The sequence below is a fragment of the Mustelus asterias genome, chromosome 6 (genome assembly GCF_964213995.1).
Source record: "Mustelus asterias chromosome 6, sMusAst1.hap1.1, whole genome shotgun sequence".
Lineage (NCBI taxonomy): Eukaryota > Metazoa > Chordata > Chondrichthyes > Carcharhiniformes > Triakidae > Mustelus > Mustelus asterias.
Window position 1 is genome coordinate 115,427,468 of NC_135806.1, and position 12,097 is coordinate 115,439,564.

The window sequence follows — 12,097 nt, forward strand, 5'->3', positions numbered from 1 at the left end:
TATCAGACTAATGCCTGGAATGGGCAGGTTGTCTAATGAGGAAAGGTTGGACAGGCTAGGTTTGTATCTGCTGGAGTTTAGAAGAGTAAAAGGCGACTTGATTGAATCATACAAGATCTTGGGTCTTGGCAGGGTGGATGTGGAGAGGAGGTTTCCCCTTGTTGGAGAATTTAGAACTAGAGGTGACTGTTTAAAAATAAAGGGTTGCCCATTTAAGACAGAAATGAGACTTTTTTTTTCTCTCAGAGGGTAGTCAGTTTTTGGGACGCTCACGCTGAAAAGACAGTGGAAGCAGAGTCTTTGAATATTTTTAAGGCAGACCTAGATGGATTTTTGATAGACAAGGAGTGAAAGGTTATTGGGGGCAGGAAGGAATATGGAGTTGAGGTTACAATCAGATCAGCCATGATCTTGTTGAATGGGTGCAGCAGCCTTGAGGAGCCAGGGGGCTACGCCTAATTCATATATTTGTATGTCTGCAGCCAGAGATAATTAAGATATAAAGTGGCCATGTCTGCCCTCTCTGGTGAGGGTAAAAGATCTTGCAACATTATTCAAAGAGTCGTAAGGGAGGTCTGGTCAACACTTATCCCTTAACTAAACAAGACGATTTAATTAGTACAGATCCAATTGCTATTTATGGGATCTTACTGTGTATAAACTGGATTTTATTTTTGATTCATACTTTGCTTTGAGAAGTGTAGCTTTGAGGACCATTTTTGTGTCTATTGGAGTTGGAGCAAGGGGTGGGATAGTTCTTGGGTCTTGACAGCTGGGTATTTAATGTATTAACAGATTGATGCACTGCTTGAATTAAGGTGTCACTGGCTGGCCAGCATTTATTGCCCATCCCTAGTTTGCCCTTAGAGCGCAGTTTAGAGTCAACCACATTGCTGTGGCTCTGAAGTCACATGTTGGCCAGACCAGATAAGGACCAGTTTTCCTTCCCTAAAAGGACATTAGTGAACCTGATGAGTTTTTTTCCGACAATCGACAACGGCTTCATGGTCATCAATAGATTCTTAACTCCAGATATTTTTTATTGAATTCAAATCTCACCATCTGCCGTGGCGGGATTCGAACCCGGGTCCCCAGAATATTAACTAAATTCCTGGATTAATAGTCTAGTGATAATACCACTGGGCCATCGCAGAGTGGATGGAGTATTTCCCTACATTACAACAGTGACCACACGTCGAACATAATAAAGCAACTGTGAAGCACCTTGGAGTGTCCTGAATGGTGAAAGGCTCCAGATAAAATGCAAATTCTGTGTTATTTTGAGCACATTTAGGCAGTATTCGTTCGTGAACAAAATTAGCTTCGTACTATTAAGGTTTTAAGATTTATCACTTCCACTAATGTATCCACAATGATTATAAATCATTACACTACATCTGATCTAGTGAAGGACAATACTTCATAAAACTAAAGGTTATTTCACTGCTTTGAAATGCCTGAATCTTTGGGTATCCGTTTCCATTGCACTTCATTGAACAGACAATATCAATTTACATTTTTATGTCTTCGTTAATGTAATAAAACATCCCAAGGTGCTTCACAGTAACATTATCAAACAAAATTTGACCTTGATCCATAAAGGACAGGAAGATGATGGTTTCAAAGAGGCTCTGAAAGAAGGCGAGGTAGAGGTGGAGGGGTAGAGGCAGGGATTTCCAGAGCTTGGGTCCCAGATAGCTGAAAGCACAGCCACCAATAGTGGAGCAACTAAAAATCGGAAATACACAAGAAACCAGAATTGGAAGAGTGCAGAGATTTGAAAAGGCTTTAGGCCTGGAGGCGGTTACCAAACTAGGAGAGCGCGCTCTGCATTTTCACGATGCCTTTCACAATCTAAGGATGTCCAAAGACACTTTTCAGTCAATGAAATACTTTTGAAGCACAGTCACTGATGTAGTGTAGGAAACTCTGCAGCCAATTTTTACTCAAGCTCCCACGCATAGGAATATAATGACCAGATTATCTGTTTTGCTGTTCTGTGAGGAATAAGTATTTTTGCTGGCCAGGATTCCCTGGATAACTCCCCCATTCAGTGGAAACAGCACCATGGAATTCTTGCTTCCAACTGAGAGGAGACGCAGTTTAACATCCCATCCAAAAGACTACACTCTCTTGGCACTGCACTGGGATGACAGTCCAGATTTTCATCTTCAGGTCTCTGGCTTGAGACTTGAACCCACACAACCTTCTTGCTCAGAGACGGGTGTGCGAAAACTGAGGCATGGCTGACAGCTCAAGTTCAGGGCAAGGCCATGGGGAGATCTGAAAGTAAGGATGGAATTTTAAAGTCAAGGTGGTGGCAGACTGGAATTTTCCAGGTCCACAGCAGAGGGCTTCCGCACGGTGAAGGAGCTTTGCCATTAGCCGCCGATGGGATCTTCCAGTCCCACAGAAGTCAATGGCAATTTTCATGGATTGTCCGCCTCGCAGCCGGGAGACACATGGTGGGGGTCGACCTCGGCGGGATTGGAAGATCCCGCCAGTGGGAAGGGCTGGAAAATCCCACCTGAGAGTCAATGTAATTCAGGGTTTATGAACTAACAGTAAAGTGATTGAACAGATTGCTGCAATACAGCTATCCAATTCATCAATCAGATAAAAAAAAGTTCAACTTAAGAGAAGGAACATATATCCAATAGAGATATCTTGAAAACATCAGCATGCTCACATCTGTAAAATACCCCACCTTTGAGAGACAGGTTCAAAGGACTGAATGGTCTAATCCTGTTGTCCCTCTGCCATGGTGGCACAGTGATTGGCACTGCTGCCTGACAGCGCCAGGGACCCGGATTCGATTCCTAGCTTGGGTAACTGTGTGGAGTTTGTACATTCTCCCCATGTCTGCGTGGGTTTCCTCCGGGTGCTCCGGTTTCCTCCCACAGTCCAAAGATGTGCAGGTTAGGTGGATTGGCTATGCTAAATTGCCCTTTAGTGTCAGGGGGATTAGCTAGGATAAATGCATGGGGTTATGGGAATAGGTGGGTGGTCGGTGCAGACTCGATGGGCCAAATGGCCTCCTTCTGCACCGTAGAATTCTATGACTCTATGATCTGAGCCAATACAAAAGTACCTGACATTACCCAGTGAACAATTCCCCCTGAGATAATGTGAAGCAACAATCTATACGCATGAAAAAGAATTCCTCTCCAGAGATAATGGCAGTAAGATGAAGTTTGACATTCACCTCACAGTCTAAACACTTTGCACTGTTTCTGTTGCAGAATATTACCTATTTCTCAGCAGGTCTGACAGTATCTGCAAGGAGAGAAAAGAGCTGACGTTTCGAGTCCAGATGACCCTTTGTCAAAGCTTTGCTGAAATTTTCCAGCATTTTCTCTTTTGGTTTTAGATTCCAGCATCCGCAATAATTTCCTTTTTTTTAAAACATATTTCTCTTGTGGCAGCCATTTGGAGAGGTTTAACACACCACACACAATATTGGCTTTGCTTTTGGAAAGTTTGCTGGCAGGTTTCAGATGAGTCTAAAGCGACTTTGAAACTGCAAAGTTAACAGAATGCGATAAAATGCACAGTGGGGCGGTTTTGGGAAAAAAAGTAAAACTTTTATCTTTTAAAAAAAATACCATCCACAGATAAGGACAAGATTCTCTCAGCTCCGATAGATTGTCTTACTTAGCAGATGGTCACATGGAAATGCAAGTACAAAGCACTTACTGTCCTTCAAAATAAATGAACTGAAGTCACCAGCAGAGCTGAAATACAGTGCACAGCACCAAGAGACTCCTGTAAATGGTGGATGCTGCCCAAGTAACTGGCTCTTGCTTCTTTGTTACTTCAAGAGCTCTCCATTCATTTCAGAAACCTTAACCTGATTATTATTCCAGAAGGTTCCCATCAAGGCTAGTGGGTAGTCTATTGGATTGGAACCAGTGAAACAAAACATCCTCAATAAGTGCAAACTTGCTCAATCCCAAAACCCTGCTGTTGGTGAGAGAAAACCCCCTTTGTGATGAAGCTGCATCGGAGTCAGTCTTTTAACTTTTAATAACTTTATTCCGCTTCCTTACAAAGAGTTGTAGTTAGCAAACCCATTAGTAGCGCGCTTATTATCCCTCACTCACAGTTCCGGCATTGTTTTCAAGACATTTTCCACCTCGGCGTCCAAAACAACAGAGGGATGGTTCAAAGTAGTGGAATGTTGGCCTTCCTGAATGATTAACCCTTCACCACCCAAAAATTATGGTTTTGCAACAGAATTCCAATTTGGAACGGAGTAGTTGTTTAGCGTTAGGTCACCAACTAGTGGGAAAGAGGCAGAAGAAATCATTTTGAGGTGATGTGGGGGTGCCTGCCCCAGCATTTGACCGAGTGTGGCATCAAGCAAAGAACGGATCTGGTCCAGATGAATTGGAATCAAAGGATGGCAGATAAAACTATAAAACAATGGATGTCATCAAGAAGGAGATTGTTCAGCTACAGTTAAGGTACATTCCCACAAGGGGGAAAAAGGTATGATGAACGAGATAGAGAACAAGATGAAGCAGAGAAAAGGGTGCATATCACAGATGTCAGATGGACATTACAATTGAGAATCAGACTTAACACTGAAAGTGCAGTGCTAATTGAAAAATCAAATAAGAGTAGCAAAGAAGGAGTATGAGAAGAGACTGGCAGATAACAGAGAAATCTACTATAAGAGAGTGAAAAGGTGATAAAAAGAGGACTGTGGCTGATTTATGGACATAAAAGGGGATTTATACATGGAGACAGGTGGAGGTGGGGGAATGCCTGAGACACCGAATGAATACCTTGTATCTGTCCTTACCAAGGAAAACCAAGTCATTGAGAAAGGTGGTAGCTGAGATGCTTAATGGGTTTAAAATTGATAAGAGAGAAGGGGAGGATTATATTGGATGGGCTGACACTGTGGGGAGTATGGAGACAAGGGGATCGTCACAGTAACTTCATTGCAGTATTAATGTAAGCCTACTTGTGACACTAATAAATAAACTTTAAAAACACCATATCACAAAAAACATAGGGCATTACCCAGGTAAGAAGTGAGAGATAACTTGACTCTACTAAAGTCCACCAACACCTCACCAAACAAACAGTCTCCGAGCCAGATTTGCACAATTTCTTGCCTTAACTGGTGGAATTCCGATTAAGCAAGAATCAGTTTGGCAGCATCAAAGTCCCGCCGACAACCCTTCCCCTCACCATGTACAGGAACCTCTGAACATAGATATGGTTGGAGGAATAAAGTAGTCAACGGCAAGATAAGACTTCTGCAATCTTTGCAACTCAAGGTCAGAAGCAGGACATGCTGCAGATAAACGTACTACTCCTGCAGCACAAACAAGAAAATGGGCATCTGTCCAAATCTGGCCAAGGAACAGCCTTGCTGTTCATTCCAACGGTGGACTTCTCCTTCATGGCATTTCTCAGTCGGCAATTAAAGTTTATGAGGTAACCGGTTTAGGATTTTTATTAGTGTATTGGATTCTAGGTCGTGTTAAAATTTCAGCTGAGTTTTTGAAAAATGGCCTATCCCCTATTATGTCTGGTTCGTCAAAAATAAAATCAGCAACTATCAGTTCCCAAGCTATTTTTTGGTATCTGCCTCCAAGAGACATTTAAGAATAAATGAACCCACTGTACTTCCAAGGTACACTACTGAAATAAACTAGAAACGCATTACTTGAATCTGGCAGAGAAATTAGGTTGAAATCTCCAAACAGCAATATGAAATAGTCAGCTGGTCTCATTGTAAAAAAACATTTACCTTTGTGAAAGGTGTCCTGGTCGGGTATAAAGAAAGCTCCTGCACATATTCCAGCCAATACCACAAGCTTCACAAACCAGAACCTAGACACAAAATACAGGCATTAACACCCCAATAAAGAAGAAAGTGTCAGGGACAACATCTGTGTGTTCCTTTGTAGTTGCCGCCCGCCCGCACGCACACAGAGGTGCAAGGCTTCTTGGCCCTGATTTTACCGGCATGTCCGCCCCGAAATTGGGACAGGTGAGGCTCGCAGGACGGCATTCTCCGTTGGCCTCGGGCACAATCTTACGAGCCTCGGGCGGACGTGCCAGTAAAATTCCAGCCCTTGCGTTGGAGTTTCCAGGAAGTTTATTCTCAGGTGAACTCAGAGTTGGGGTAAGTTGGAGGGGACGGTAAAACTGTAGCAATACCCGATCACGATGCGTGAAAGTCTGAGTGTGTATGAAGCAGTGAATATAGAAAAAGTCGTCCCAGATCCCACTTTCAAGGTATCGTTATTATTTTGGTTGCTTCGATGACTTGCAGCGATTTCAATGGATTTCTGATGGAACTCAATTTTTAAAAGTAGGCAACAAGGTGGCTTCCTCATCATGTGGCTGGTACAAGTTTAATGTCCTTTTTTCAAAAATCCTGCACTGATGTTTAACACTTTGAAATTCACTGTGGTGAACCATTGTTGGTTCCCACCAGGTAGTGCTGAGCCATGGTCTGGCCAGTACTATGAGTCTGTAGATATGTTACTGTTGGGGTTAGGGTTGGGCTGTTCTACCTGTTAATGTAGTCCTTATGGTACACCCCAGTCGGCTCCGCCTCCTGGGAGAGGTATAAAGGTCACTGCTCTGCCTGGTGACCCTTTAGTCTGGGATTGTATACTGTATATAGTAGCTCTGTTATTGTTGGCAATAAAAGCCTTTATTTCCCGAGTACATCCAGCCTCTCGTGTGTTATATCGCGCATCAGTCACCAAGTCTAGTTTAGATGTAGAAGCAACGTAGTACAATGCAAAACTGATGGAGTCCATTCACATTTGTCTAACACACATTGAGTTTCGATGTTTCTCTTGTTGTCCATGTGGAAACAGAAAGAATGCTCTCGTGCTTTTGTTGAAACAAAGGGATGTGTGAATTCACAGGATGAGAATGAAAGTCCAGATTTGTTTAGGTATTTGCTTGAGATTCTGGACAGTCTGGAACTCAAAATGCCAGAGGTCACATGATTTGCAGCAGTTATTAGAATTCTTAATGCAGAAAGAGGCCATTCAGCCCATCAAGTCTACAATCCCACCCAGGCTCTATCCCCGTAACCCTACATATTTACTCCAGTAATCCCTCTAACCTACGCATCCCGGGACACCAAGGGGCAATTTAGCATGGCCAATCGACCTAACCCGCACATCTTTGGACTGTGGGAGGAAACCGGAGCACCCGGAGCAAACCCACGCAGACACGGGGAGAAAGTGCAAACTCCACACAGACAGTGGCCTAAGCTGGGAATTGAACCCAGGTCCCTGGCGCTGTGAGGCAGCAGTGCTAACCACTGTGCCACCTATTTTAATGGTCTGTGTTAAAAATGTTAAAGCGTTGACAAAGTCATAAAACACTGGAACATGACAAGCCTCCACCGCACAAGAAAGAAAGTGGAATCCGTGATGACTTACTTTCGACATGGCTTCTTCGCAAAGCAAAGTAAAAGTACACATTCACTTCTTCTTATACACTCAGACATTCACACACACAGTAATGAGGCATTGCTACAGTTTCCCCCTATCGCCTTTCCTTTCAAAATTCACAGGTACATGTTATCTGGTGAATGTTTATTAATGTTGGTACACAAAGTTTTGGAAATTGTAACTGATATCTGATTCTCAGTGCAGGTGATGAAAGTTCAAACTCCATGTTGGCTCTAAGGGAGAGGTCTGGCTTCACAATGCTGGAACGAGTGTTTCAGAATTTACAATATGTAAATAGCACTGATTGTTTTGTTGGGTTATCTGTAAAGCCCTTTCACGGCTGCTGAATCACATCCAGTAATTTCGGCCCTGGTTCATATGATGGTTTTTATTTGTAGAGAGGTGGTGAGGGATGTACCATTTTAAAGCCCCTGTGAGGTGCCTGGGATCCCCCCGCTTTCCCCCTACCCCCAGCAACTTACCGTCAGTTGCCTTGGACATTGAACTGCTGGGTTCAGGTGGACTTAAGTTCTGAACCTGATCCCGTAATGGTTTTGTGGCTAATCCTGTGTTGGCTGCACTTGTACTGCTTGTGGCTAGCACAAGTGCGGTTCGCCTCAAGGGATACTGACTTCCACTTCAATGTTACTTTGAGAATGGGTTTGTCCCTCGTCTGCCCCATTATCTTTGGGACACTACTTCCCACAGGTGGCTGGCCAGCTCCTGCTGCTCTGTCATGTGGCTCCTTGACTGGGTGAAGTGCTTCCCTCAGTGCCTGTCCATTGGTTTGGGAAGCTACTCTGTCCCAACTTAAACCCTGAAAGAAGGTGGCTGTTAACCAGACCTTTGATTCAGCCCCCTACTCTTTTTAAACTTTGGTGGGCCTAGCCTGACTGCACTTCTTTAACTTTAAGGGCTCTATCCTTCTACCTCAGAAAGTCCTCTTCTGGCCTCTGGAGAGTCCTCTGACTTTTCTTCGATTTCCCTGATCCTTACTGGCTCTATTGCTCTCAGTGGGGACTGAAGTTCTCTGCAGCCGAGTAGCATTTTTCTGATTCCCTTTTGTATCCCTAATCTACATGGACTGTATTTAAACATCTGGTGCTCCACCAAGTCATTTCCCAAAAGATTTATTCCCCTTAGGAACAACTCTGACCATCACTACACTGGTGACCCAATTGCTCTGCAGGTGAATAGAAACATAGAAGATAGGAGCAGGAGGAGGCCATTTGGCCCTTCGAGCCTGCTCCGCCATTCATCACGATCATGGCTGACCGTCCAACTCAATAGCCTAATCCTGCTTTCTCCCCATAACCTTTGATCCCATTCGCCTCAAGTGAAGGGAATTACCAGGGAAACTTTTAAACAGGCGCCAGTAAACCTTTTTACTGGCACTGTGGTGTTTGGCCTGTTCCCGGGCTGCAACCAAACAACCTTTGTGAAAGGCGGCTTTTTAGGTATTTTGTTCTATCTCTGTGCCATTTGAGTCTGGACTTGGTACTTTCAAGGTATGGACATGATTCTGACAGTATCGCACCCTGTTCGTTTCTTGCTGAACCAATACAGTTTTCCTAGGCTTGCTGCACTGGAAGTAAGAAGCGCGTGTTCTTGCAAATTCTTTTTAAAGTTGGGGATTGATCTGTCCGATCTTCCCTATTTTCCTTTTCTCAGAGATCTACTACTGTTCCATCTACCTCCTTATCTCTCCCTTGCTGTCAAGGGTTACCGGAATCAAATTTGTTTTGGTTTGGGGCGGCACGGTAGCACAGTGGTTAGCACTGCTGCCTCACAACGCCAGGGACCTGGGTTCGATTCCCAGCTTGGGTCACTGTCTGTGTGGAGTCTGCACGTTCTCCTCGTGTCTGCGTGGGTTTCCTCCGGGTGCTCTGTTTTCTTCCCACAGTCCATAGATGTGCGGGTTAGGTTGATTGGCCATGCTACATCACCCCTTAGCGTCAGGGGGACTAGCTAGGGTAAATACATGGAGTTGTGGGGTAGGGCCTGGGTAGGATTGTGGTCAGTGCAGGCTCGATGGGCTGGATTTTGAGGCTGTATGGGGAACAATTTTCAAACTCCTTTAGCCGCACAGTTTCTCTTAACCATTTGCTGGTGATATAAACTTTGAGAGCTCGGACCCACCCGTCAAACACTAGTGGTTTAATTCTTTCAAATTGGAGAAAGGTCTGTAAGGGCTTGTTACAGGAGTTCCAGAATTGTTGGTGGGTATGCTTTCTGTTTTGTTTCAACAATTATGTTTCTTCATGCGCACTCTGCAACCAGCGATCAACCGGGACGGGGTGGGGGAAATTGACCAGGCTGGGGGAGGGGTGGTGTGTGCAATATACCAGTCCATGCAGGGGAAATCAGCCGCGAAGGCCATCGATAGTGGGGGGAAGCGATCAGCTGCGGAGACCAGCGATAGCACCGGGGGGGGGGGGGAGCAGTTGGGCGATATTCAAGGTGTGGGGGAAGCAGTGACAGATCTCTCGGTGCTGTTACACAGAACAGAGGAAGCTGCGCGTGAGCGATTACGCCCTCTGTTGTGAGCTGCCAGCTTTCAGCATGCACAGGCCCCACCCCCTACCGGCAGGAAACAGACTTTGCTTCATTTTTGTGGCAAGATTGGGCCCAATTGTCTCATTCAGCACTTAGAATTTTTTTGATAAGATTGCGCTCCGTTGTTTTATAATGGAGAAGTTATAAATGACACCTACCCATTGTGGAGGTAAGCACGACAATCTTTACTGGTTTTCACATTGATCATCAGGATGAAGAAAATGAAGAAGAAAATGGCCATTCCGAAGCAGACTTTATAAACAGCAGAGTAGCCAACGAGCTTTTCACACTCCGAGCCTGCCTTAATAGTTTTACAAAACTCATCATAGAAGGTAACCTTGGGAAAAAAAATAAAAATACATCATCACTTGCCTCTATAATTCAACTTATTTATTCATTATTTTGCGGAAGGTGGATGCTGTTGGCAAAGTCAGCATTTATTGCCCACTTCTAATGGCCCTCGAGGAGCTGGTGGTGAGCCACCAGCTGAGGAAAGTTGAGTGGGGGCACTGTAGGTGATTCTCACAGTCAATGCCAAGGGCTCGCAAGGGAACTTCTCCCTGGTTGTATCTCACTGTGCCACCAACACCTGAATCGTGCCAGCCCATCACACAGCACTCTACCTCTGGCCAGGGAAGGTTCCATTCAAACCATCATGGCAGTGGATTTAAGGATATGCAAGGATCAATAAACAGCTCCTACAAGGAAATCAAATGATAAGAACAGGCAACAGGGTTACATTGTGACGGAGTGCTAATATTGTCTTGTTTAGAGTTTATAAAATAATTAGCACCTGGTGAACAACCAATAGACTGTAGCAAATGCTAAATAGTTCCAAAACTTTTTCATTTACAACCAAGTTTGCCCACCCATTAATTGATAGCACGTTCTCCTTTGCTTACTAGCTGTGTTCCGTTTAAGGTATTTACCATCTCACATTCCAAAAAACAATGGCAGGAGGCTCAAGCTGAGTTTTGAAGCATTAATGCAACTTTGGTCTTTAACTACGGACGGCACAGTGGTTAGCACTGCTGCCTCTCAACGCCAGGGACCTGGCTTCGATTCCTGGCTTGGGTCACTGCCTGCGCGGAGTTTGCCCATTCTCCCCATGTCTGCATGGGGTTCCCCCCCGGTGCTCCGGTTTCCTCCTACAGTCTGAAAGACATGCTGGTTAGGTGCATTGGCCATGCTAAATTCTCCCTCTGTGTACCCGAACAGGCGCCGGAGTGTGGCGACTGGAGGATTTTCACAGTAACTTCATTGCAGTGTTAATGCAAGCCTACTTGTGACACTAATAAATAAACTTAAACCAATTGTAGACCAATCACCTCGAAACTATGCATTCCCAATAGATGGAGACTTCCAATTTGGAATGCGGTAACCTAGAATATTGAGTGTGTTGTGGTTCCAAACAGGTTTTCTTTCATGTAAAACTGTAAAATTCTCAGAGGAAGCAACATTAGACAGCATGGACTCTATAAAATATCTGGAATTAAGAATCTACTGGTGACCAAGAAACCATTGTCAATTGTCATAAAAACCCATTTGGTTCCCTAATGATCTTTAGGGAAGGAAATCTACTGTCCTTACCCGGTCTGGCCTACATGTGACTCCAGAGCCACAGCAAAGTGGTTGACTCTCAGGCAGCTTGGGATGGGTAATAAATGCTGGCCAGCCAGTGTTGCTCATGTCCCATGAATGATTTTAAAAATATACACATAGCTTTACTGCCATTTTATGCTCTCCCACTCCAGTTAGTAGGTAAATAAATTAAACATTTTCTGAAATGAAACACAGTTCAGTAAAAAATCAAAATGAAGTTTGAACTCCACTGAACAAAGTCAAAAACTGTGGACACCAAGTATAGCGTGGGGTTGCACTGCTGGACTAGTAAAGCCAGTGACCTGGATTAATAATCTGGGGAACACGAGTTCAAATTCCACCAAGCTTTCAGTTTGAAACAAAAATTGGAAAATTAGAAAAAAGGGCAGAATTTTCCAGTCCTGCCCATCACAGGAATCGTAGTGGACGGGACAGAGCCGTGCAAAAGGTCCGTTGACCTCGAGCAGGACTTTCCGGTCTTGGGACGAGAGCGGCCGGAA

General features: G+C 44.4%; 1 protein-coding gene across 2 annotated transcripts in view; it reads right to left on the reverse strand.

The window, feature by feature from the left end:
* The window catches only part of serinc5 (serine incorporator 5), a 90,200-nt gene that overhangs the window by 36,391 nt on the left and 41,712 nt on the right, over positions 1–12,097 (reverse strand). For both annotated transcript variants that reach the window (XM_078214999.1, XM_078215000.1), the window contains exons 3-4: positions 10,154–10,332; positions 5,768–5,850 (exon numbers count right to left, since the gene is read on the reverse strand). In XM_078214999.1, the coding sequence (XP_078071125.1) occupies positions 5,768–5,850; positions 10,154–10,332 (262 nt within the window). The remainder of the gene's footprint in view (positions 1–5,767; positions 5,851–10,153; positions 10,333–12,097) is intronic.